General features: G+C 43.0%; 2 protein-coding genes and 2 non-coding genes across 4 annotated transcripts; 1 reads left to right on the top strand and 3 right to left on the bottom strand.

Moving 5' to 3' along the window:
- The first annotated feature begins 3,796 nt into the window (after positions 1-3,796).
- On the top strand, positions 3,797-9,450 carry lg25h15orf40 (linkage group 25 C15orf40 homolog). The gene is made up of 4 exons (XM_029634514.2): positions 3,797-4,146; positions 8,481-8,610; positions 8,781-8,908; positions 9,000-9,450. The coding sequence occupies exons 1-4, from the start codon at positions 3,949-3,951 to the stop codon at positions 9,090-9,092; spliced, it is 549 nt and encodes a 182-aa protein (XP_029490374.1). The 5' UTR covers positions 3,797-3,948; the 3' UTR covers positions 9,093-9,450.
- Positions 9,451-15,857: 6,407 nt separating this feature from the next.
- Positions 15,858-26,112, bottom strand: LOC115109529 (small ribosomal subunit protein eS17). The gene is made up of 5 exons (XM_029634512.2): positions 26,019-26,112; positions 24,913-25,064; positions 23,069-23,174; positions 16,342-16,407; positions 15,858-15,983 (listed from the first exon to the last, which is right to left on the bottom strand). The coding sequence occupies exons 1-5, from the start codon at positions 26,019-26,021 to the stop codon at positions 15,906-15,908; spliced, it is 405 nt and encodes a 134-aa protein (XP_029490372.1). The 5' UTR covers positions 26,022-26,112; the 3' UTR covers positions 15,858-15,905.
- On the bottom strand, positions 23,352-23,481 carry LOC115109825 (small nucleolar RNA SNORA71). The gene has a single exon (XR_003860567.1). It is a non-coding gene; the product is annotated as a small nucleolar RNA SNORA71 (small nucleolar RNA).
- LOC115109826 (small nucleolar RNA SNORA71) lies at positions 25,138-25,269 on the bottom strand. The gene has a single exon (XR_003860568.2). It is a non-coding gene; the product is annotated as a small nucleolar RNA SNORA71 (small nucleolar RNA).
- Positions 26,113-26,872: the final 760 nt, after the last annotated feature.

Raw genomic sequence — 26,872 nt, 5'->3', positions numbered from 1 at the left:
AAGAGAGCTGTCTCAAAGTCTCAAAGAAAACCATTAGTAACACACTACGCCGTCATGGATTAAAATCATGCAGCGCACACAAGGTCCCCCTGCTCAAGCCAGCGCATGTCCAGGCCCGTCTGAGGTTTGCCAATGACCATCTGGATGATCCAGAGGAGGAATAGGAGAAGGTCATGTGGTCTGATGAGACAAAAATAGAGCTTTTTGGTCTAAACTCGACTCGCCGTGTTTGGAGGAAGAAGAAGGATGATTACAACCCCAAGAGCACCATCCCAACCGTGAAGCATGGAGGTGGAAACATCATTCTTTGGGGATGCTTTTCTGCAAAGGGGACAGGACGACTGCACCGTATTGAGGGGAGGATGGATGGGAACATGTATCGCGAGATCTTGGCCAACAACCTCCTTCCCTCAGTAAGAGCATTGAAGATGGGTCGTGACAATGACCCGAAACACACAGCCAGGGCAACTAAGGAGTGGCTCCGTAAGAAGCATCTCAAGGTCCTGGAGTGGCCTAGCCAATCTCCAGACCTGAACCCAATAGAAAATCTTTGGAGGGAGCTGAAAGTCCGTATTGCCCAGTGACAGCCCCAAAACCTGAAGGATCTGGAGAAGGTCTGTATGGAGGAGTGGGCCAAAATCCCTGCTGCAGTGTGTGCAAACCTGGTCAAGAACTACAGGAAACATATGATCTCTGTAATTGCAAACAAAGGTTTCTGTAACAAATATTAAGTTCTGCTTTTCTGATGTATCAAACACTTATGTCATGCAATAAAATGCAAATTAATTACTTAAAAATCATACAATGTGATTTTCTGGATTTTTTTTTTAGATTACGTCTCTCACAGTTGAAGTGTACCTATGATAAAAATGACAGACCTCTACATGCTTTGTAAGTAGGAAAACCTGCAAAATCGTCAGGGTATCAAATACTTGTTCTCCCCACTGTAACTGCCTTTATTTTGCAAGACCCCAGGAAGAGTAGCTGCTGCCTTGAAATAATAAATACAAATACAACTCAGTTGCCAGAGAGGAAAGAAACCGCTCAGGGACTTCACCATGAGGCCAATGGTGATTTTAAAACAGTTACAGTGTTTAATGGCTGTGCTATGAGAAAATTGATGATGGATCAACAATATTGTAGTTACTCCACAATACTAACTTAAATGACAGAGTGAAAAGAAGGAAGCCTTTACATAATAAAAATATTCTTGTTTACAATAAGGCACTAAAGTAAAACTGCAAAAAAGGTGGCAAATAAATTTAATTTATGTCCTGAATACAAAGCATTATGTTTGGGGCAATCCAACACAAGACATCACTGAGTACAGCTCTTCATATTGTCATGACGTTGGCCTCTTTGGGTATAGCAAGCCCATCCCCCTCTCCCTGACTCCCCCTTTCCTCCAACTAGGTTGCTGTGGTCAGAGAGACGTCGTAAATTCCTGAGGATCTCCTCATGGACACATAGTAGAGAGAGAGAGTACATTTTCATAGAGGACAAAGGAAATCCTTCCACCTCACAGAACTTGAGGTACGAACAAATTTCATGTTCCGGAGAAAGTATAAAAGATTGGTGAAGAATCCAGCTACGAACTGGTCCGTTTGTCACAACTTGGGAAAGCTCATGGGAGACGGTGTGGCCACATTACCATAACGCTGTTTATATAATAGCCTCAGATATGAGGTTTACATCTAATTGTTGTATAAGATGAATGAGTGAGTATAATACTGTTTGTATAATTGTGTAATATGATTTTGGACTGTTTAATGAAGAAAAATACAATTCCCTTTTGATTTGAACTAAATCAGAGGACCGCCCCTGAGCTCAGTTAGGGTCAGGCCTCCTGGGACAGCCCCTTTTCTGCCATTCCGAATAAAACCCAACTTTGAGAAATTATCAGCAGACCCGAGTTCACCTCAATTACGAGATGGCTAAAGGTTGTAGACCATGTTTTTCTCCATTAGGAGGACAAAGGTTGTAGACCATTGCTGAATCTTTTAACCATACCACATGGTTAAACTCTTAGACTATCGATACCGACAGAATAAGAACAAGCCTTTGATATTAATTACTAGTCTGCAGCTAGGAATACGGTATCATTGAATGCGAAGAACGACAACCGCCGAAACATCCATTCTATAATGAATGTCACTCTGAACAATCCCCTCTAACCAAAACCGAGAGGGGGAGAGAGACGGACAATTCTACAAAAGAAACAAACTTTTCACCAGCGATCAAGACGACACACTGAGCGTAAATATATATATTGATTGCAATTGTTCCCGAATGAGTGAGAGTTCATTTGTAAAGGATTAGCATTTCAATTGTTATAATTATTAACTCTGTAGTGACTTCTTAGTCGACCCCCACTTCCCCTTTTGTCTAACAAGCCGCCATGCCAGTTTAGCCCACTAGGGCACATTTTCCTATCATTTCATGTAACCACATTTACCTTGTTTGTTTGTTTGTTTGTTTATGCATTTCTGTGAATTACTTAGTTAGTAATAAATAAATGCTTTAAGACAATTGATGTATGGATGACTCATAGTGAAGACTGGGTTCGTGCAGATAACCAACAATTTACGACGTTTGGAATGAGAATAACGTGAGGTAAATAATTAATTAATTCGAAGACTAATTGATCAGATAAAATATCTGAAAAATTATTTTAGGAAATTATAACTTTGTAATCTGAATATTTTTCCTTGGTGCCCCGACTTCCTAGTAATTACGGTTACATGATTAATCAGTCTAATCGCGTAATAACTAATTACAGAGAATCTTTGATAAAAACTATCAGTCTTCAGTTAATGATAGTAAAGACACAACAATATGTTCAAGCATGGTGGTGGCTGCTTCATGTTATGGGTATGCTCATCATCGGCAAGGAATAGAGAGTTTTATAGGATAAAAAGTAACGGAATAGAGTCCTAAAGTCCTAAAGGAAAACCTAGTTCAGTTTGCTTTCCAACAGACAATGGGAAACAAATTCACCTTTCAGACAGGACAATAACCTAAAACACAAGGCCAAATATACACTGGAGGTGCTTACCAAGAGGACATTGAATGTTTCTGAGTAGCCTAGTTACAATTGACTTAAGTCAGCTTGAGGATCTAAGGCAAGACTTGAAAATAGCTGTCTAGCAATGATCAACAACCAACGACAGAGCTTGAATATTTTTTTAAAAGAATAATGTGCAAATATTATACAATCCAGGTGTGCAAAGCTCTTGCTGTAATCGCTACCTAAGGGATGTGAATACTTATGTAAATGAGCCACTTTATTTTCAGTAAACTATCTAAGATTTCTAAAAACATGTTTTCACTATCCTCATGTAACACAAAAATGTGGAATATGTTGAGGGTTATGAATACTTTATGAAGGCACTGTACAGCCTACTCTATGGATTGTGCACCCATGAAATGCTAATATTTGTGTAAACTCTACACAGTTGTGTTCTGCGAGTGTCAGTGAGTAGGCTGATATCCCATTTCATGAGTGCACAATCAATAGGTTAGGCTGTACAGTGCCTTCATAAAGTATTCATAACCCTCAACATATTCCACATGCCCCCAATGCAATTCTAAAGTATAATACATCCACCGTGAGATTTCAAAAGATTTTTACTTTTTTTGTGTCAAATTAACAAATTATTGCATTTTACTGAATTTATATAACAACAAACCGACTTTGTTAAGTATTATCTAGTCCAAACATGGCATGATTCCACTATTTCAATTGGGACTTTTATTTTGAAAGCAAACCGGAAATTACACTATTGTTGCTAATCTTTAGTCTGGCTAGCTTCACATAGGTCCCAGACAGCACTGTGTGTAGTAGCTTTGTTAACATTTTCTGACCGCTGTGCCTTGACGTTACTGGAGATAAAAACATATATATACAAAAAAAAGCACTATAGTTTGAATAGTCACTGAGATTCCTTGATGTTCACCCAAACCCGTTCTTTTCGTTTAACCCGGACAACATTATTTCAGGTGTTACATTTGAGCAACTTTATCCAAAAGGATCTGTCTCTCTACTTCTGTCGGAGACTGTCCTCATCATCACACCAGCTTGAGGGACCTTTGGCAGCAAGAAGACATTACTCTGGAAACCATAACATGCCCAAAAAGGACAAAACGGTAGGGCTGTGCTAAAACAATGTCCGTGTAGTACAACCTCCGCCCAGTACAGTACCCTGCCCAGCCCAGAATCTAGTTACTATTAATAGCCGGCTACCACCTGCGGTACTCAACCCTGCACCTTAGAGACTGCTACCCATACTGTTTTACCCACTTCACATGTATACACATGTATATACTGTATTGTAAAAGACACTTTATGCTTGATCCGAAAATGTGGTCGGAGACTTCCTATGGGGGTTGTGACGCAATTACGGAGCCTCTGGGGCATGCAGAGGCCAAATCAAACTCTGTTCCGTTCTAAAATGTTGTAACATTGCGGAGGGCTCTGTATAGCTCCGCATTGACATGCTTGGCTGACAGTAGGCGGGGTGATATGTGCAGTATAAACACTTAACTTCTTTTAACAACGTCCTTCACAATAGCTCTGCTCCACTAAGCTATGAAAGCCTTAAAGTCTGTGGAGGCTGCATTGCAATACATGCTGTACGGCCACGTCAATTACAGATTGACCATGGAGAGCCTATAAGGCTCATCCTATATAACTACTGCTGTAGGCTACACACTTTTTCTATTCATATACTGTCCATAAACTGGCCAGCAGCATACCACCCTGCATCCCACTGCTGGCTTTCTTCTGAAGTTAAGCAGGTTTGGTCCTGGATGGAAGACCAGATGCTGCTGGAAGTGGTGTTGGAGGGCCAGTAGGAGGCACCCTTTCCTCTGGTCTAAAAAAATATATCCCAATGCCCCAGGGCAGTGATTTGGGACATTGCCCTGTGTAAGGTTCTGTCTTTCGGATGGGACGTCAAACGGATGTCCTGACTCTCTGTGGTCACTAAAGATCCCATGGCACTTATTGTAAGAGTAAGGGTGTTAACCCCAGTGTCCTGCTAAATTCCCAATCTGGCCCTCATACCATCACAGTCATATGATCATGCCCAATTTACAATTGGCTAATTCATCCCCCCTCCTATCCCCTGTAACTATTGGCACACCTGTATTTGGGGAGGTTGTTGATGTAAATGAGAATGTGTTCTCAGTCAATTTACCTGGTAAAATAAGGGTAAAATAAATCATGTCTACACTGTAGCGACCCAGGTTTATAAGGGAGGTTATCGACTCAGTCAATGGTGCTTCGGGCCAGAAGTTTGTGGGTTCAGGTCGCGCTCCCTGCCAAAATGAATGATGTCCTATTGTATAGATAATAGAACGAAAATGAACTAAACTTTTAAGAGATCAGATTTTTTTATTTATAAATACTTTAACACATTTAGCTAGCTACCCACTTTCTTCATTTCTGTAAGCATGTATTTTCAGATTCCACAATGATTATTTAGTTGTGGACACGACGCCACCGCATTCCGTCTTGCTCTTGGCCCTCCTCATCTTTGTAAGTCACCTTGATTTTGCACCTGTGTGCTTTAACAGTTTCCTTATTAAAATTAGCGAACTCCATGACAGTAGCTAAAGCAAGCATGAGGCTATAGCAGCACACAGGTAGACTACAAATGCATGCTGGGCGGGGCATGCCCCGAGCTTGTGAAGTGAGCGCTACTGGAGCGGGCGAGAAGTCCAACACTCCAGCCTTTGGGAAACTCGAAACTCGCTCCAGTTAAAAATTGGGCACGCTCCACTCCAGCTTCGCATGCAAGCAACAACGCAGCTAACTTGGCTAGTCTTATGGGGTGAGCAAACAAGCTAGCTAATTAGCTAGGTAGTCTTGTTAGCTAGCTAGCTAGCTAGCTTGTTATCTATGCTGGTTGTTAGCTTACATAACTGATGTGTATAATTGTAAGGGATACTTTTATGGAAAATATTAACATTTACAGAGTGGGTGAGCTCCATTCCTGATAGGCTGATCAGATTCAATAGCAGCATGAGAGGTTGATACAGTGCATTCGGAAAGTATTCAGACCCCATCCCTTTTCTAAATTTAGTTACATTACAGCCTTATTCTAAAATTGATTAAATATTTTTTTACCTCATCAATCTACCCACAATACCCCATAATAACAAAGCGAAAATAGGTATTGATAAATGTTTGCAAATGTATTAAAAATAAGAAACAGAAATACCTAATATACATACATATTCGGACCCGTTGCTATGTTTGAACAACTTGATTGGAGTCCACCTATGGTATATTCAATTGATTGGACATAATTTGGAAAGGCACACACCTGTTTTATAAGGTCTCACAGTTGACGGTACATGTCAGAGCAAAAACCAAGCCTTGAGGTCGGAGGAATTATCCATAGAGCTCTGTTGTGTTGAGGCACAGATCTGGGGAAAGGTACCAAAACATTTCTGCAGCATTGAAGGTCCCCAAGATCACTGTGGCCTCCATCATTCTTAAATGGAAAAAGTTTGAAACTACCAAGACTCGTCCTAGAGCTGAGCAATCGGGGGAGAAGGGCCTTGGTCAGGGAGGTGACCAAGAACTCGATTGTCACTCATACAGAGCTCCAGAGTTCCTCTTTGTAGATGGGAGAACCTTTCAGAAGGACAATCATCTTTGCAGCACTCCACCAATCAGGCATTTATGGTAGAGTGGCCAGACAGAAGCCACTCCTCAGTGAAATGCACATGACAGCCCACTTGGAGTTTGCCAAAAGGCACCTAAAGGACTCAGAACATGAGGAACAAGATTCTCTGGTCTGATGAAACCAAGACTTAACTCTTTGGCCTGAAAGCCACGCGTCACATCTGGAGGAAACCTGGCACCATCCCTACGGTGAAGCATGGTGGTTGCAGAATCGTGCTGTGCAGATTTTCAGTGGCAGGGACTGGGAGACTAGTCAGGATCAAGGGAATGATGAATGGAGGAATTTACAGAGAGATCCTTAATAGAAACCTGCTCCAGAGCGCTCAGGGCCTCAGACTGGGGCGAAGGTTTACCTTCCAACAGGACAACGATCCTAAGCACACAGCCAAAACAGTGCAGGAGTGGCTTCTGGAAGAGTCTCTGAATATCCTTGAGTGGCTCAACCAGAGCCCGGACTTGAATCCGATCAAACATCTCTGGAGAGACATGAAAATAGCTGTGCAGCGACACTCCCCTTCCAGCCTGACGGAGCGTGAGAGGATCTGCAGAGAAGAATGGGAGAAACTCCCCAAATACAGGTGTGCCAAGCTTGTAGCGTCATACCCAAGAAGAGTTGAGGCTGTAATCGCTGCCAAAGGTGCTTCAACAAAGTACTGATTAAAGGGTCTGAATACTTACATAAATGTAATATTATTTTTTTTTGTATACATTTGTAAAAATGTCTAAAAACCCATTCTTACTTTGTCATTATGAGGTATTGTGTGTAGATTGATAAGGGGGGAAAAATATTAAATCCATTTTAAAATAAGTCTAACGTAAAAATGTGGAAAAAGTAAATGGGTCTGAATACTTTCTGAATGCTCTGTAGTAAATCAGGATTCTACCTTGTTGGCTGTTCCATAGGTTAAGTTCCTTGCAGAAAGATTAGCAAACAGTGCATTATGTAAATGATCAAGAGTTAATTCCTGGCAGTCTGATTAGGTCAGGATGCTGCCTTGTAGGCTGTCTGCAAGGATCCTTACAAATAAAACAGCCTACAAGGCAGCATCCTGATTTAATCTGATCAGCCTGCCAGGAATAGAGCTCACCCGCTCTGGTTTATAAGCATCAGCCTATAAAGCGCTGACAGTTAATCTGCCTGCAAGGAGCTTTACCTATAAAACAGCCTAAAGCATCTAGATATCAGCCTTTGAGGCTGAAATTTAATCTGATCAGCCTGTCGGGAATGAAGCTCACCCACTGTGAGTGTAAATATTATACACAAAACATGAAGTGTCACTTATAATTACACATATCAGTTATGTAAGCTAACAACCATCATAGATAACAAGACTACCTAGCTAACTAGTTAGCTAACAAGACTACCTAGCTAACTAGTTAGCTCAAAAGATTAGCCAAGTTAGCTGCGTTGTTCCTTGCATGCAATTGGCTGTAGTCTTGGGGGCAGCAAGCAGACTGGGAGACGAGGTTGTCTGTCAGGCATCGTTCATGGCTTAAATACCCTGCGTTGTAATCAACCTGTGGCTGCTTGATGAAGTGGTTATCATGCATCTGAAGAAATTAATAGATCATTCGTGGTACATTTATTATTTTGTGATCTCAACAAAACAGCTTTTGTTATGTTGTGATCATGAGATAAATAAGTTGTGATCTTGACATAATGAGGACTATTTTTTATTTTATTCATATGTCCTCTCTGGAGAGGTTTGAGTCAAATTAACTTTCATGCAGACCAATGGCTACTTACTACTGTACTGTAAAAATGTTGTCCCTCTCTCTTCATCAGAATAAAACTGTAGGCCTACAGAAGCCGTCGGAGAAACCTTCACCTTCTGGGCCAGTAGCTCGAAACAAGAACGGAGTGGTGACAATTTCAGTGCACGCGAAGCCTGGATCTAAACAGAACGCAATTACAGGTGCACTCTTTTTGTATACCGAAAAATGATGGCAATAGAAACTCAACTACGAGACTAATTGAGGGCTAGCCCCATATTTGTGTGCCCACATTATTTGTGTATTTTTTGTGTGTAATACATTTAACGTAGCTGGGCTATGTCATTTTTAAACCAAAAATGATCTTTCCCAGATGTGTCTATAGAGGCAGTAGGTGTCGCTATTGCCGCACCGCCAACAGATGGGGAGGCCAATGCGGAGCTTGTGCGGTATCTCTCCAAGGTGCTGGAGTTGAAGAGAAGTGAAGTCGTTTTGGACAAGGTTTGTTTATATAGCCTACTGTGTTGCCCATAACAGAACAGTTTTAAATTGAAACTAAAATGCTGCATCATGTCCTTATGTCTCTCTGCAGGGCTCCAGATCCAGAGAGAAGATTATTAAAGTGACTGGGTCACTAACCCCGGAGCAGGTGTTGGACAGGTTAAAGCAAGAGGCTTCTGGATGACATCATGGAGGACATTGTATTCCTGGTCCTATGCACCTTTACAGTATTGGTTGATTTTAAGACATCTATGGAAAACAGTTCAGATAAAATAAGATTGTAGCTATGTGTTTGCATCAGCTGATACATACACCAATAAATACACATACACCAATAAATACACAATATGTGACATGCCCTATATGGAAGCATTCTATAATTATTTGAAATGTGTAGGGGTCTGAAATTATTCCCAAAATGTTGAAAGAACCCTTGTTTACGGAGGCCATCCTCTCTCTTTTCTCAGAAATAATTACCTTATCATCTTTTGCACTATGATAGTAAAAGTAAAAATAAAAAATAAAAATATGAATCACAATGAGTCTTGCCTTAGGTGTGGTTACTTATTTGATTGCTATTGATGTATCATGTTTATACTGACCAAGTTATCTTAAGTTACCACCTTTTCAGCCCATCTACCTTCAGTGCAAGAGATGGCTCACGGTATGTAGAAATGGCACTGGAATGTATAGCGTCCGTTTAGGGGCTCCTGTCCAATTCTGCTATTTTGTGTGTTTTTTTGCCGCTGATATTAACTTTCTTTGTACATAATGTTTCTGCCACCGTTTCCTATGACCTAAAATAGCTTCTGGACATCAGAACAGCGATCACTAACCTCAACTTGGATGAAGAGTTCTACTTCAATCAGTCGGCGGCGCAGGACATACTACCCACCCCGGACCAGGTCCTAATACTGACACTCGGAAGAGAAAGAGATATAGAGGCCGATGTGCAGGTACCCTGATGAAACTGTGGCGTCAAGTTAATAATCCACCTCTACCCTCTGTTCTATTGGCGAATATACAATCACTGGAGAACAAACTGGATGAGCTCCGTTCGAAACTATCTTATCAACAGGACATGAAGAACTGTAATATCCTGTTTCTTGTAAACTTGGCTGAACAAGGACGTGGATAATATTCTAGCTTGTTTTTCTCTATGCATCGGCAGACAGAACGGCAGCGTTGGGTAAGCACAAGGGGGGTGGTGGTGTGTGTCACTTTGTTAACAACAGCTGGTTGGCGATCTCAAATATTAAGAAAGCCTCAAGGTTCTGCTTGCCTGAGTTAGAATAGCTCATGATAAGCTGTACACCATATTATTTACCAAGACATTTCATCTATATTTTTCGTAGCTGTCTATTTACCACCACAAAACAATGCTGGCACTAAGACCACACTCAATGAGCTGTATAAGGCCATAAGCAAACAGGAAAATGCTCATCCAGAGGCGGCGTAAGACTGCTAAATAGTTAACCAAATGGCTACCCGGACTATCTGCATTGACCCTTTTTGCACTAACTTTTTTGACTCATCACATACTCTGCTGCTACTGTTACTATCTGTCACTTTGTCTACCTCAATTACCTCTTACCCCTGCACATCGACTCTGCACTGGTACTCCTTGTATATAACCAACTTATCGTTTCTCATATGTATCTATTATTACTTTTATTTTTACTTTGTTTTACTTTTCTGTTATTTCTCTATTTTCTTTCTCTGCGTTGTTGGGAAAGGCCCGTAAGTAAACATTTCACTGTTAGTTTACACTGTTCACGAAGCATGTGGCAACTAAAATTTGATAACATTTGATTTGGTTAGTTAAATCTTTTAGAAAATAGCTTAGATCCTTTTGCCAGTAAAATGTTTTCCCTGCATTCTATTTGTTGCCCCTAAAACCTACATGAATATACCAAACATTAGGAACACCTTACTAATATTGAGTTGCTCCAAGTTGGCTGGATGTCCTTTGGGTAGTGGTGGACCATTCTTGATACACACAGGAAACTGCTGCGCGTGAAAAACCCAGCAGTGTTGCAGTTCTTGACCAAACCGTTGCACCTATTACCATACCCTGTTCAAAGGCACTTAAATCTTTCGTCTTGCCCATTCACCCTCTGAATGGCACACACAAAATACTTGTCTCAAGACTTACAAATCCTTCTTTAACCTGTCTCCTCCCCTTCATCTTTACTGATTTAAGTGGATGTATCAAGTGACATCAATATGGGATCATAGCTTTCACCTGGATTCACCTGGTCAGTTTGTGTCATGGAAAGAGCAGGTGTTGTTAATGCTTTGTATACTCAGTGTATGTTTTGTTTATTTTCTTTGACCTCATGTAGGTACCAGTATTTATTTCTGTATCTGTTTTTCTTCTCATTATTTTACCCCGCTTTCGTGGTATCCAATTGGTAGTTACAGTCTTAGCTCCTGTAGGGACTTGGGAGAGGCGAAGGTCGAGAGTCGTGCATCCTCCGAAACACAACCCAACCAAGCTGCACTGCTTTTTTACACAATGCCCACTTAACCCAGAAGCCAGCCGCACCAATGTGTTGGAGGAAACACCATCCACCTGGCAACCGTGTCAGAGTGCACTGCGCCCGGCCTGTCACAAAAGTTGCTAGGGCGCAATGGGTCAAGGACGTCCCTGCCGACCAAACCCTCCCCTAACCCGGATGACGCTAGGCCAATTGTGTGCTGCCCCATGGGTAAATATGAATTTGTTCTTAACTAATTTCACTAGCTAAATAAAGGTTAAAAAATAAAAATAAATTGTAGTTACTCCACAATACTAACCTGAATGATAGTGAAAATTTGGAAGCCTGAACAGACTAAACATATTCCAAAACAATGAAGTAATACTGCAAAACATTTACCAAAGAAATGCAATTTTTTTGTCCTGAATACAAAGCGTTTTGTTTGAGTACCAAATCTGTCGTTCTGCCCCTGGCAGTTAACCCACTGTTCCTAGGCTGTCATTGAAAATAAGAATTTGTTCTTAACATACTTGCGAAGTTAAATAAAGGTAAAATAAATAAGTAGTTATGCTTGTCAGAATAGGTTAAAATGAAACGGAATAGACACTGGGAGACGAATTCACCTTTCAGCAGGACAATGACCTAAAACAAAAGGACAAATCTACACTGGAGTTGCTTACGAAGACGACATTGAATGTTCTTGAGTGGCCTAGGTACAGTTGACTCAAAATTGACGTGAAAATCTATGGCAAGACTTGAAAATGTCTGTCTAGCAATGATCAACAAGCAGCTTGAAGAAGGTCAATCCATTTGATTAGCTATTTAGCAGCCTTGTTTTCCTCTGAGGTCCTGGGTGGCAGGGAGCTTGGCCCCGGTGATGTACTGGGCCGTACTCACCACCCTCTGTAGCACCTTGCCATCGGGTGCCTTGTAGTTACTGTAAGTTACTGTTCCTTGTAGTTACCAAGCGATGATGCAGCCAATTAAGATGCTCTCAATGGTGCTGTAGAACCATTTGAGGATCTGAGGGGCACTTGTGTTGATGGTCAGCATGGCGGATGTGTTGTTGCCTACCCTCATCACCTGGGGGCGGTCCGTCAGGAAGTCCAGGATCCAGTTGCAGAGGGAGGTGTTCAGTCCCAGGGTCCTGAGCATGGTGATGAGCATGGAGGGGTGCTCAGCTGTAGTCAATGAAGAACAGTCTTACATAGGTATTCCTTTTGTCCAGGTGGGTGGGGGTAGTGTGCAGTGCAATAGAGATTGTGTCATCTGTGGATCTGTTGGGTGGTATGCAAATTGGAGTGGGTCCAGTGTGTTTTGGATGATGGTGTTGATGTGAGCCATGACCAGCCTTTCAAAGCATTTCATGGCTATGGATGTGAGCGCTACGGGGCGATAGTCATTTAGGCAGGTTACCTTGGCGTTCGGGGTGGTCTGCTTAAAACAAGTTGGTATTACAAACTGGGTCAGGGATAGGTTGAACATTCCAGTGAAGACATTTTCCAGCTGGTCAGTACACATCCTGGTATTCCCTCTAGCCCTATGGCCTTGCTAATGTTAACCTGTTTAAAGTCTTACTTACATCGGCTATGGAGAGATAGATCACACAGTCGTCCGGAACAGCTGGTGTTCTCATGCATGGTTCAGTGTTGCTTGCCTCGACATGAGCATAGAAGGCATTTAGCTCATCGTCTGGGTTTACCTTTGTAATCCTTGATTGTTGACATGCTTGTAAACTGTTTCATTAAGATTAGAGGTGAGCTCAACTTTGTAGCAAACTCTATAGCAAACTAAATGTAACATTAAAGCACAACCGAAAAGTAATTAGGAGACAAACATTTAATGAGTGTCTTAATTGATAAGAGACCTTGTTTTGATCAGTGGAGGAAGTCAATGGGATTGATTTAGGCTGTACGGAGGTGAATTGCTATTTCTGTTCCTGGGGATGAATTGAGATTGATTGGGTCAGTTGGTGTTATTGAAGTCCTCTCATCTGGCAGTGACATTGGTCTTCCTCAATCACTACTGCTTGATTCAGAATAGGTAAAGCAAGAATTTTCTGTGAGATTTTCCTGGTAATCTGGCTCATTTTCTAAACTTTTTTACAACACAGAGGAGATTAAGGATGGAAGCTGTTGGAGGATGGTGGGTGTGTTGGGGAAATGGGGGTGGAGGGATGGGGTGTGAGCACAGTGAGTTTTGAAGACGGGCTATGTAGGCAGCGCTAAACAGACCTCAAAAGAAGACAAGCGGGAACCAAATTGTGGCCAACAGCCTGGCGGAAATTGGCAGAGGAACAAGGGGAGGATTTTAAACCCTTTTACTTGCCCCTCTTTTGATGGATATTTATAGCAGGAGGTTTCACAGCACTGAATAGTGGAAAACCCATTTTTATTGTGCCCCCGGGCACACAGAACTGGAAAATAAGATTTGGCTTTCATCCTTGATGCGCTTGGTTGAGACGAGATTACATGATGCCGAATCCTAACTTTAAATAACTCCGATTTAAAAAAACAAACTGTCAATATCAATGCATGATTTTACCAGTTTAAGTTATGTACTTATAACTCAAGTTGATAATCTGCCCTATGCAAGGATGAAAAATACTGTATATCCTAATCATAGTACTACTTTTCCCCCCCGTTTTTCCCCCAATTTCATGGTATCCAATTGGTAGTTAGTCTTGTCTCATCACTGCAACTCCCGTACAGACTCGGGAGAGGCGAAGGTCGAGAGTTTTGTGTCATCTGAAACACAACCCAACCTTGACACAATGCCCCCTTAACCCAGAAGCCAGCCACACCAATGTGTCGGAGGAAACACCATGCACCTGGCGACCTGTGTCAGCGTGCACTGCGCCCGGCCCGCCACAGGAGTTGCTAGAGCGCGATAGGACAAGGACATCCCTGCCAGCCAAACCCTCCCCTAAGCAGGACGATGCTGGGCCAATTGTGCGCCACCCCATGGGTCTCCCGGTCGTAGCCAGCTGAGATCATAATACATTGTTGAACAGTCCAATATCTATATCACTGCAGTTCTACCTGCTACCAGTGGTGCTTGTGTTATTGAATACCTAAAAAATAAAGTATAAAATAGGTTACTTTAACTGTGTAATAACCATTTTACCATGTCATATATTCTTAGTGATTACCTGGTATTTGCTATACAATATAGTTCCACCAAAGTTCCAATAGGGTGCAGATGGGAAATGAAAACCAGATCCCAAGGGTATTGTGGTTTGTGTATGCTATCATTTCAGATATGGTCTGATAACCCCCCCCTCCCCTTTCTCAATCTCTACTGATTGGCCTGGTGCACCTCTTTTACAATCCACATCACTTCACCAGACCCATAACCTGCCAGTGGACACCAGGGTACGCTATTCATCACAGCCCATGAAAAAAAAGTGATGTAGCATGAAATGGGGCCTTTTATCTGTGAGCTTGAAGACTGTCATATAGACACATGCAAAAATAAAAACCACAAAGAGACCAGAGGAGAGTCACCCCTACTGGCCTTCTAACACCACTTCTATCTGATCTCTCATCCATGGATTGAGCAAGTCCAAAACTGTTAAGCTTCAGAGGTAAATCAGCAGTGGGATAGAAGGTGGTATGGCTACTAGTCGGTTGTCTTTTATCTTAGTAGTAGACACATTGGAGTGATTTTCTCTAGATGGTTTGAGATGTCTACCCATTGTGCTATGTTTGCAAAATGTTTACTTAGCATGTTTTTCTGGATTAACAAATAATGGAATGTACAAACTTTGATCAAAACTGTTTTTTCATTAACAAATAATTGTAAATAATGGAATGTCTTTCAATGTTCACATAAGTGGAAGTGCAAAATGTGAAGATGCCATTTGATCATAGAGGGAACTGAGTTTTAAACTTCATGGGTCAAATGGAATATTTGTTCTAATCCACTCAATCCAAAACCCTACAAAGATTTTAACAGTACTGTGCACAGTACTAACTCAAGAGCTCTCAAATGTAAAGTTATGTTAATCTCACTTCACAATGCTGCTGTAGCAGTGAATGAGTAATACTAGACATATGTATAGAAACCCAACCTTACTACACAAAGCCTGCAATGACAGGTCGGCCAATTGAAACAAGCACATGAACGAGGACTAAGCACATATCCTATTCACATTTTCCCACATAGCATGATTATGGCTTTCCCCTTTCTGAAAATGGTTAAAATACTAATTATCCTGGAGTGTGCACTCATGCGTTTCTACTTGTTCTTAACCAGGAATGGGTAACTCCAGTCCTCTGGGACCAGAGTGGTGTGTCACTTTCTCCCCATACCTAGCTAACACAGCTGATTAAACTAATTGCATTCTAAACTGAAGATCATGATTAGTGGATTATTGGAGTCAGGTGTGTTAACTGGGGCAAAATTGTGACACCAATCCAGCCCTTGAGTTGCCCATCCATGTTCTAAACAGCAACACCACTAGGAAACATTTTTGTGTTCTTTTTTATTTTATTATTAAGCGATATGACAAATGCCTAGACTCCTCTTGGTGTCTTGAAGTTCATTCCGACAGTTGGCTGGGTGACTTGCAGGTTCGACAAACTGCCAAAGTCCTGGAGGAAGGAGGAAGATAAAATCTAATTTCACCAACAAGTTACCACCAGAATACACCACAGGTTAATGCTAACAATGTAAATCGCAGAAGACTGGTCTCGTAATGCCAAGTAGTTTCACCCTGAAGTTAAGACTGGGGAGGACGTGGAAGATATTTTAAAGATGCAGGGTTTGACAGGTACTGGTATTCCAACAAACATGGGAAAATCTCAGTCATGGTTCCTGTACTATCAATGACTATGGCAACAATCATGCCTTTGTCACTTTTTATACAGGGTTAAAACCAAGGTGTCATCTTCACACTGCACATATAGTCATCAATAAGACACCAAAAGTAGCTGCCTGTGAGGGACTTACCAGTAGCTTGAGCATCTCCTTGGTGTCTGGGTCAACCTCGATTATCTCCTGGTCGAGTGCAGACACCTGGAAACAAAAACAAAGATTTAGTTACTGCGCTAATGGCATGTCAGCGCTGTCCACAAAACAATGTATTAATAGTGTGCATGTTAAACAGGCAACACTGCCACATGACACCAATTCAACAGGGCATACAGCAGTTACTGGCTGCCTGGGGCAAGGTTTGCGGTCTTAACACATTTTTAAAAATATACAGGGTTTGACAGGAACAGGTATTCCAACAAACACGGGAAAAGCTTTCAAGATCACTACTCCTGAACTTTTAATGGCAACATTCATGCCATAGTCACTTTCGATACAGGGCAAATCAAAAAGAATTTCAGATTTGAATCAAAAGGTGTCACATCCTATCCCAACTATAGATTTAAGATTCCCAATGGCAGCAGCGCAAGGCGATTTTTGATGACTAAAAGCAGTTTATGAGAATGCATCTTATGGTGCCTAGGCAAAGTAGAAGCATGCATAGCTATCAGGGCTTGACATTAACGCTTGTCCACTTGCCCGGGGAAGAAAAAAAAAATAGTCAGACAAGAAGAATATAGATTTAAGTTGGCCGAAAAAAAACATGTAAAAACAGAATATCAAACAAACAAGCTCTCTGATAAAAATTGGATCACTGTCTTCTGGATGCAATTATTGTAGACCTGCATTGACAGGTACGAGCATTCTTTCAATCATGTAGTCATTCGCAAGATGCGTTTTTGAGATCAAAGCGAGCCTAGCCGCGTGTGCACATTTGTTGATATTCATTGCGAGCTAGTGAGTTATTTGCCCAGTTATAGCTAATGAAAATCCTGGTCATTCATTGTGTATGCATCACCTCCGTGTGCCAGTGGGCCATTGCCAGAGGAGAGAGAGACATTTACGCAGCAGGTAAAATAATGACGCAGCGCTCAAAATTGGTTAGAATTCTCCTCTATTCAATACTAGCCATGTAATTCTGACCAAGTTAAAAATATATATTCTTAGAATTGCCTAATTGACAAATAACTCCAATGCTGTCAAGAAGTGAATACAATATTTGAACCTTACAAATAGATGAACATCTTAGTTAGCTACCTCGCCCACCTTAGCCATTTGATCCCTGGTTCACTGAATGAGGGAATTATTTTATGACATAAAACACATTTGGTTATAAATGTAATGTTTCAGGGTGGCCAACCCTCCTGCAGGAGATTCCAGGAGAGCTACTGGGTGTGCAGGCTTTTTTTTTTTTTTAAATGGCCCTGCTCGAACACACAACATTGTAAGAATCAGCTGCTCAACAGGACCTTGATAAGCTGACACTGGTATGTTTGAGCAGGGCTAGATAAAAAGCCTGCACACCCAATAGCTCTGCAGATGGAGGGTTGACAGACCACATGTGTTTTATACAGTAGCCTATCGGTGCAGCATTTTACTTCAAGGCCACAACGGCAGGAGATACTGTACAAAATATCGGATCAGAGACCAGCAGCCTTCCATTGTCAATACCAGTGATAATGAATGAATGTTACACTGAACACAAATATAAACGCAACATGTAAAGTGTTGGTCCCATGTTTCATGAGCTTAAGTATCCCAGAAATCTTTCATACGCACGAAAAGCTTATTTCTTTCAAATTTTGGGCACAAATTTGGTTACATCCCAGTTTGAGAGCAGTTCTCTTCTGCCAAGACAATCCATCCACCTGACAGGTGTAGCATATCAAGAAGCTGATTAAACAGCATTCTCATTGCTCGCTTTTCGTGATTTGTTTGATCGTAGCTAGCTACATAGCTAGCTACATAGCCGTCTTTGTTTCAAAGATAATTGTGTAGTCTAGAGCGATTTTCTAGGTTAGCTAGCCAGCTATTGTCGTTCTCCTAACGCAACGTAACGTAACCAACACTGCTAGCTAGCCAGCTAGCTCCCGATAAGCAGCATTGTAGAAACTTCACACTCAACGGTACGACTTGATTAGGGTAGTGTCAACAACGCAGCTAGCCTACCCCAGCAGTACTCTATCATTTTAATCATTTTAGTCAATTAGATTCTTGCTACGTAAGCTTAACTTTCTGAACATTCGAGACGTGTAGTCCACTTGTCATTCCAATCTCCTCTGCATTAGCGTAGCCTCTTCTCTAGCCTGTCAACTATGTGTCTGTCTATCCCTGTTCTCTCCTCTCTGCACAGACCATACAAACGCTCCACACCGCATGGCCGCAGCCACCCTAATCTGGTGGTCCCAGCGCGCACGACCCACGTGGAGTTCCAGGTCTCCGGTAGCCTCTGGAACTGCCGATCTGCGGCCAACAAGGCAGAGTTCATCTCAGCCTATGCCTCCCTCCAGTCCCTCGACTTCTTGGCTCTGACGGAAACATGGATCACCACAGACAACACCGCTACTCCTACTGCTCTCTCTTCGTCCGCCCACGTGCTCTCGCACACCCCGAGAGCTTCTGGTCAGCGGGGTGGTGGCACCGGGATCCTCATCTCTCCCAAGTGGTCATTCTCTCTTTCTCCCCTTACCCATCTGTCTATCGCCTCCTTTGAATTCCATGCTGTCACAGTTACCAGCCCTTTCAAGCTAAACATCCTTATCATTTATCGCCCTCCAGGTTCCCTCGGAGAGTTCATCAATGAGCTTGATGCCTTGATAAGCTCCTTTCCTGAGGACGGCTCACCTCTCACAGTTCTGGGCGACTTTAACCTCCCCACGTCTACCTTTGACCCATTCCTCTCTGCCTCCTTCTTTCCACTCCTCTCCTCTTTTGACCTCACCCTCTCACCTTCCCCCCCTACTCACAAGGCAGGCAATACGCTCGACCTCATCTTTACTAGATGCTGTTCCTCCACTAACCTCATTGCAACTCCCCTCCAAGTCTCCGACCACTACCTTGTATCCTTTTCCCTCTCGCTCTCATCCAACACTTCCCACACTGCCCCTACTGGATGGTATCGCGCCGTCCCAACCTTCGCTCTCTCTCCCCCGCTACTCTCTCCTCTTCCATCCTATCATCTCTTCCCTCTGCTCAAACCTTCTCCAACCTATCTCCTGATTCTGCCTCCTCAACCCTCCTCTCCTCCCTTTCTGCATCCTTTGACTCTCTATGTCCCCTATCCTCCAGGCCGGCTCGGTCCTCCCCTCCCGCTCCGTGGCTCGACGACTCATTGCGAGCTCACAGAACAGGGCTCCGGGCAGCCGAGCGGAAATGGAGGAAAACTCGCCTCCCCTGCGGACCTGGCATCCTTTCACTCCCTCCTCTCTACATTTTCCTCCTCTGTCTCTGCTGCTAAAGCCACTTTCTACCACTCTAAATTCCAAGCATCTGCCTCTAACCCTAGGAAGCTCTTTGCCACCTTCTCCTCCCTCTTGAATCCTCCTCCCCCTCCCCCTCCTCCCTCTCTGCAGATGACTTCGTCAACCATTTTGAAAAGAAGGTCGACGACATCCGATCCTCGTTTGCTAAGTCAAACGACACCGCTGGTTCTGCTCACACTGCCCTACCCTGTGCTCTGACCTCTTTCTCCCTCTCTCTCCAGATGACATCTCGCGTCTTGTGACGGCCGGCCGCCCAACAACCTGCCCGCTTGACCCTATCCCCTCCTCTCTTCTCCAGACCATCTCCGGTGACCTTCTCCCTTACCTCACCTCGCTCATCAACTCATCCCTGACCGCTGGCTACGTCCCTCCCGTCTTCAAGAGAGCGAGAGTTGCACCCTTCTGAAAAAACCTACACTCGATCCCTCCGATGTCAACAACTACAGACCAGTATCCCTTCTTTCTTTTCTCTCCAAAACTCTTGAACGTGCCGTCCTTGGCCAGCTCTCCCGCTATCTCTCTCAGAATGACCTTCTTGATCCAAATCAGTCAGGTTTCAAGACTAGTCATTCAACTGAGACTGCTCTTCTCTGTATCACGGAGGCGCTCCGCACTGCTAAAGCTAACTCTCTCTCCTCTGCTCTCATCCTTCTAGACCTATCGGCTGCCTTCGATACTGTGAACCATCAGATCCTCCTCTCCACCCTCTCCGAGTTGGGCATCTCCGGCGCGGCCCACGCTTGGATTGCGTCCTACCTGACAGGTCGCTCCTACCAGGTGGCGTGGCGAGAATCCGTCTCCTCACCACGTGCTCTCACCACTGGTGTCCCCCAGGGCTCTGTTCTAGGCCCTCTCCTATTCTCGCTATACACCAAGTCACTTGGCTCTGTCATAACCTCACATGGTCTCTCCTATCATTGCTATGCAGACGACAGACAATTAATCTTCTCCTTTCCCCTTCTGACGACCAGGTGGCGAATCGCATCTCTGCATGTCTGGCAGACATATCAGTGTGGATGACGGATCATCACCTCAAGCTGAACCTCGGCAAGACGGAGCTGCTCTTCCTCCCGGGAAGGACTGCCCGTTCCATGATCTCGCCATCACGGTTGACAACTCCATTGTGTCCTCGTCCCAGAGCGCTAAGAACCTTGGCGTGATCCTGGACAACACCCTGTCGTTCTCAAATAACATCAAGGCGGTGGCCCGTTCCTGTAGGTTCATGCTCTACAACATCCGCAGAGTACGACCCTGCCTCACACAGGAAGCGGCGCAGGTCCTAATCCAGGCACTTGTCATCTCCCGTCTGGATTACTGCAACTCGCTGTTGGCTGGGCTCCCTGCCTGTGCCATTAAACCCCTACAACTCATCCAGAACGCCGCAGCCCGTCTGGTGTTCAACCTTCCCAAGTTCTCTCACGTCACCCCGCTCCTCCGCTCTCTCCACTGGCTTCCAGTTGAAGCTCGCATCCGCTACAAGACCATGGTGCTTGCCTACGGAGCTGTGAGGGGAACGGCACCTCACTACCTCCAGGCTCTGATCAGGCCCTACACCCAAACAAGGGCACTGCGTTCATCCACCTCTGGCCTGCTCGCCTCCCTACCACTGAGGAAGTACAGTTCCCGCTCAGCCCAGTCAAAACTGTTCGCTGCTCTGGCCCCCCAATGGTGGAACAAACTCCCTCACGACGCCAGGACAGCGGAGTCAATCACCACCTTCCGGAGACACCTGAAACCCCACCTCTTTAAGGAATACCTAGGATAGGATAAAGTAATCCTTCTCCCCCTTAAAAGACCTAGATGCACTATTGTAAAGTGGCTGTTCCACTGGATGTCATAAGGTGAAAGCACCAATTTGTAAGTCGCTCTGGATAAGAGCGTCTGCTAAATGACTTAAATGTAAATGTTAAATGTCATTGCACAGGTGCACCTTGTGCTGGGGACAATAAAAGGCCACTAAAAATGTGCTGTTTTGTCACAGCACAATGCCACAGATGTCTCAAGTTGAGGTAGCGTGCAATTGGCATGCTGACTGCAGGAATATCCACCAGTGCTGTTGCCAGAGAATTTAACGGTGATTTCTCTACAATAAGCCGCCTCCAACGTTGTTATAGAGAATTTGGTAGTACGTCCAACCTGCCTCAGAACCGCAGACCACGTGTATGGCGTTGTGTGTGCGAGAGGTTTGCTGATGTTAATGTTGTGAACAGAGTGCACAATGGTGGCGTTGAGGCTATGGGCAGGCACAAGCTACGGATAACAAACACAATTGCATTTTAATTGATGGCAATGTGAATGCACAGCGGTACCGTGATGAGATCTTGAAGCCCATTGTTGTACCATTCATCTGCTGCAATTACCTCATGTTTCAGCATGATAATGCACAACCCCTGTATACAATTCATGGAAGCTGAAAATGTCCCAGTTCTTCCATGGCCTGCATACTCATCAGATATGTCACCCATTGCGCATGTTTGGGATGCTCTGGATCAACCTGTACGACAGTGTGTTCCAGTTCTCGCCAATATCCAGAAACTTCACACAGCCATTAAAGAGGAGTGGGACAACATTCCACAATCAACAGCCTGATCGTCTCTATGCGAAGGAGATGTCGCAATGCACGAGGCAAATAGTGGTCACACCAGATACTGACTGGTTTTCTGATCCACGCCCCTACTTTTTTTTTTTAAGGTATCTGTGCCCAACTGTATTACCAGTCATATGAAATCCATAGATTAGGGCCCAATTAATTTATTTCAATTGACTTACTTGATTTTGGCATGTTTTGTTTATATTTTGGTTCAGTATATTGTGTAAAGAGGCTCCTTGCGTCATACAGAACCTTTTTGGCCCATGGTGTTAGACCTTTAACAATTTAATAAGATGAGAAAAAAGAACAAACCCACTCTTGCTAGCATCACTGCTCTTTATTATGCTTTACGTATCGGCCTCAAGGCCTTCGCCAGAGCTTGAAGGCCGATACGTAAAGCTTAATAAAGAGTAGTGATACAAGCAAGACCAGTGTGCTGGTTTCTCAAGCTGTCAGTGTTTGAGTTTGCTTCGACAGCTAGCAAAGAGACATTGTCGGCCTCTACTAGTGAGGTTCTCACAGGCACATGACTGATGGCCCCATTACCATGGTAACCTTAAAGGGGCAGTTGAAAATGTGTCTGATATTTTGGTTAAAAGGTCACAGAATATTAAATTCAGCAATATACCACAATACATTTGTTTAAAAAAAATTGCAATTTCATGTTTATTTTTTTTGGGGGGAGGGGTAATATTGGCACAAAAATATATTTTGGCTGGTAAAAACTGTGGTTGGTAGATTTTTGTAAATCTAAAGTTATTTTTAAGCCCTGTGTGGGTGGGGGCACACTTACCTCTGGGACGTAGTTGTCCCTCCTCTCCCTCTCCTCCTCCTGGAGCTTGATGGAGATGCCTCTGACGGGGCCCCTCTGGATGCGCTTCATGAGATGGGTCACATACCTGAGTGCACAATCAAGAATCCAGTTCATTCACATTCAACTTCACAATTGTCACAGCATTGGATCACACCAGTTTTTTAAATTTGTAATTAATTTTTTAAAATTGCAAGATCACCAGAAACTAGCCTAACATGAGAATGAGTTTCACACAAGTTTAGATTGTTGCGGACGTAGAAGATGTTTGAAAGATACAGGGTTTGACAGGAACAGGTATGCCAACAAACACGGGAAAAGCTTTCAAAAATCACTGTTCCTGTACTATCAATGATTATGGCAACAGTCATGCCATAATCACTTTCGATACAGGGTTTTAAGTGGCGAACTAGCAATAATTAGCTACGTCAGGGATATGATAGAATGAATGAGTCAGTCCCTCCAAGCCAGTGCAGCAGACTGGCTGTGATTCACCCATGCTATTACAAGTAGTGTTGAACTCCAACCTGATTGAACTGCAGCATAGTCGATGTTAATTAAATGAACAAATGTAATGAATGAGCTACTTCAGGGTTGACCAATATGCTTTATGTTGACATAAGCTCAAATTCAATCCATAGGCAACACCAGCCACAAAACACAGCATAGACTAGCTTCTTTTAGAATCCAAGAGAGAAATACTTACTCTCATCTCTATCATGTAGGCTCAGCATTACCGAACAGTCCTACTACAAGTCCTATGAACGAACTTAATTTCAACTTTACCCGTTGTCTGCTGATTTTGTCCCCATGTCGGGGGTAATCAGACAAAATATCCAAAGGGAATCGTCATCAACCCAACCTTCAGTACACTGGTCTGTTTATCTGTTTTTCGCATGCGAAAAACACTTGCACAATATGGCCGAGACGAACCGAACGTTGTCCCACACAATCAGCTGGCAAATTTCACAAACAGTTCCAACAGATGGAGAGGAAACATGCTTTGGTCAACTACTTTAAGGTTACATTCGGCTATCATTTACATATTGTGCATCAAGTACAATGCGTCAGAAAACAAGCGACAAAACCTATAGGTGCCGCAAAAAGTCAGACAAACACTTTTCTGTGGATACCCCATCTCCACCTCCTACTGTCAAAAAGACCAACAGCACAGACAACCGGTAAAGTGTAAAGATAATTGTATTCAACATTCTGGCTTGTAGAGACTCCTGAGTCTTTTTCAGGTAGATTTCATCAAGACTGAATATCCATGGGGTAACCGTGGAAACGGTCTGAAGTTCAAGCAATGTCTAAACATGAGTCATTCAGCACAACAAATTAAAAGGGGAAGAGCAATGTAAAATAATTTTATGTCATGTTATGCAACTCAGTGGTGTTGGTATCCTGATAACAGTATGGGGTGTGTGTGTGTGTGTCTGTATGTATGTATAATTATAGTCCAATGTGATAGTGCCTCATCCCATAGCATCCATAAAGATTTCAGTACAAAGGGGAAACCCCTAAACAATCCATCTCAAACACAACCACCTTAATCATGTTTATGTACATGCCACCCCATCTTATTCACATATACAAAATGCCCACTTACCCAGAAACACTACCATGGTGTGATCAAATTACAAGTTATGGTTATCCTTTTAAAAGACTACATACAGCCAAATCTGACTTCTTCAAAGTCACTGGTCTAAAGATTGAATCTGTTCAAAAGGCCAGTGGTGCCACCAAGATAAAAGGTTGAGAAACATTGCTCACTTGGTCCCCTTCTATGCTCTAAACATAGACCATATGTCTAAAGAAAGACTCACCCAGCTATCTTGTTGCGCAGCTTCTTGCTGGGGATGATTGCGATCTCCTCGCACACCCTCTTGTTGGTGTGGAAGTCATTTCCCAGCCTGGTGTAGTACTTCTCAATGATGACCCGGGCGGCCTTTTTCACCGTCTTAGTCCTGACTCGTCCCTGTTGTAAAGTTGTGCAAATGACTTTCAGTTTCCCGAATGCTCAGAATGGACCAAATTCTCCACATGTAAAATGTCTGAGAGAACCAGGGTTCAGTTGGGATTGAGGACCCATCAAACACGGGAAAGGCTCTCATTTCACTTTTCCTTGTACTATCAATGACCTGGCCACTTAAATCAACACCATAGCCACTTTCGATACAGGGTTTAATGTAAGAAATTAAAGTACAGAAGCTGCTGAAATTGTAGGTTTCAGTATTCCCACGGCTGACATGCAACCTACATTTAGCTTACTAATCAGAAATGCAAAATCGTAACTAGCTAACCCAATACAGTTACTACTTGTAACGTTACTAGTTATCTGGGTTGCAACTTTGTGTATACTGGCTAACTAGCGAGGTACCCGGCTAGTAAATGGAAGTCATGACTAGTTACACCAGTGATTAATCATAACTAGCAGGCTAGTACTGTACATGGATAAATAACTACCGGTAGCTAGACCCCTAGCTAAGGTTAACTAGGATGATTTGGCAATAAGGTACCGTTAGTTAGCAAACTAACCAGTTATGCTTATCAGTATCACGAATGAAATGCAATTCCTTACATACAGCTTATACCTAGGTGCAACACCACCAAACACACATCGGATGATTCTGCAACATTGAAGGCACTGCCAGTTCTCTCTACTGATTCTAATCAAATCAAGATATGGAAAACGAGGTTGTTCATGGACAGCCAAATGCCCGCGTACTGCTTCTTCCGTTAGCATCTCGGGGAACACTCTACATTAAATTGTTCATAAAAACTGCCAGGAACGGCATTCCAACTCAATATGTCAATGTGATTGTATAATACATCCAACATGTTACTATTACAGACCTAAATACCATTACGGTTGGTTAAAAAGCGCCGATTACGATAGATTTAGTGGGGTTGTAAATGTTTGAGTACCCACCATATTGAATCGGGTTAGTTGAAGAGGCCAAACAAATTCTTGAGCAGAAGTTTAAAAAAGAGGGCATGCAGAACTGGCAAACCAAGGCGAATTTTTTTTTGCTGGCCCCTAGTGGTGGAGGAATTCGTGAAACAATTATCAGACTTAATTTATTAGGAAAGATTTCTATTCCCAAACTGTTTACGTATATAGGATTATGAATTCAAATGAAAAAAAGTGGTGTGCAGCAGTGTACATAAAAGGTATTGCTCAAAATAAAGTGAAGAGCTACAAAACACACTTTAGGCTACTTTATAATAATGCTTGAAAACAGAAACATTTGGTTTCCCCTGTTGAGCTTCAGTTCAGTCCGGTCCGTCTTCAAATAGTGCAGAAATATTGCACATCTCACATTGTACAGTCTGAGTATTAACATGAGAAACAAATTCAAGTTTCATTGTTCCTTATGCCGATTCTGTCTATGGCTGATATGGATTCTTATGGAATCATTTGCCAATGCTTTGGTTCTCATTCAGGTGATGTCACACCATAAGTTTAGTGAAAAGCAAGAGCTTGCACACCCCAAAAAGTTAGTAGAGGTGCTGACTAATGGTGAGTAAACTGTAGGCTTTGTACACTGCTCAAAAAAATAAAGGGAACACTTAAACAACACAATGTAACTCCAAGTCAATCACACTTCTGTGAAATCAAACGGTCCACTTAGGAAGCAAAACTGATTGACAATAAATTTCACATGCTGTTGTGCAAATGGAATAGACAACAGGTGGAAATAGGCATTTAGCAAGACACCCCCAACAATGGAGTGGTTCTGCAGGTGGGGACCACAGACCACTTCCCAGTTCCTATGCTTCCTG

Source organism: Oncorhynchus nerka, linkage group LG25, assembly GCF_034236695.1.
Source record: "Oncorhynchus nerka isolate Pitt River linkage group LG25, Oner_Uvic_2.0, whole genome shotgun sequence".
In the NCBI taxonomy this organism is placed as follows: Eukaryota; Metazoa; Chordata; class Actinopteri; order Salmoniformes; family Salmonidae; genus Oncorhynchus; species Oncorhynchus nerka.
This window is presented reverse-complemented; position numbering and strand designations above follow the sequence as displayed.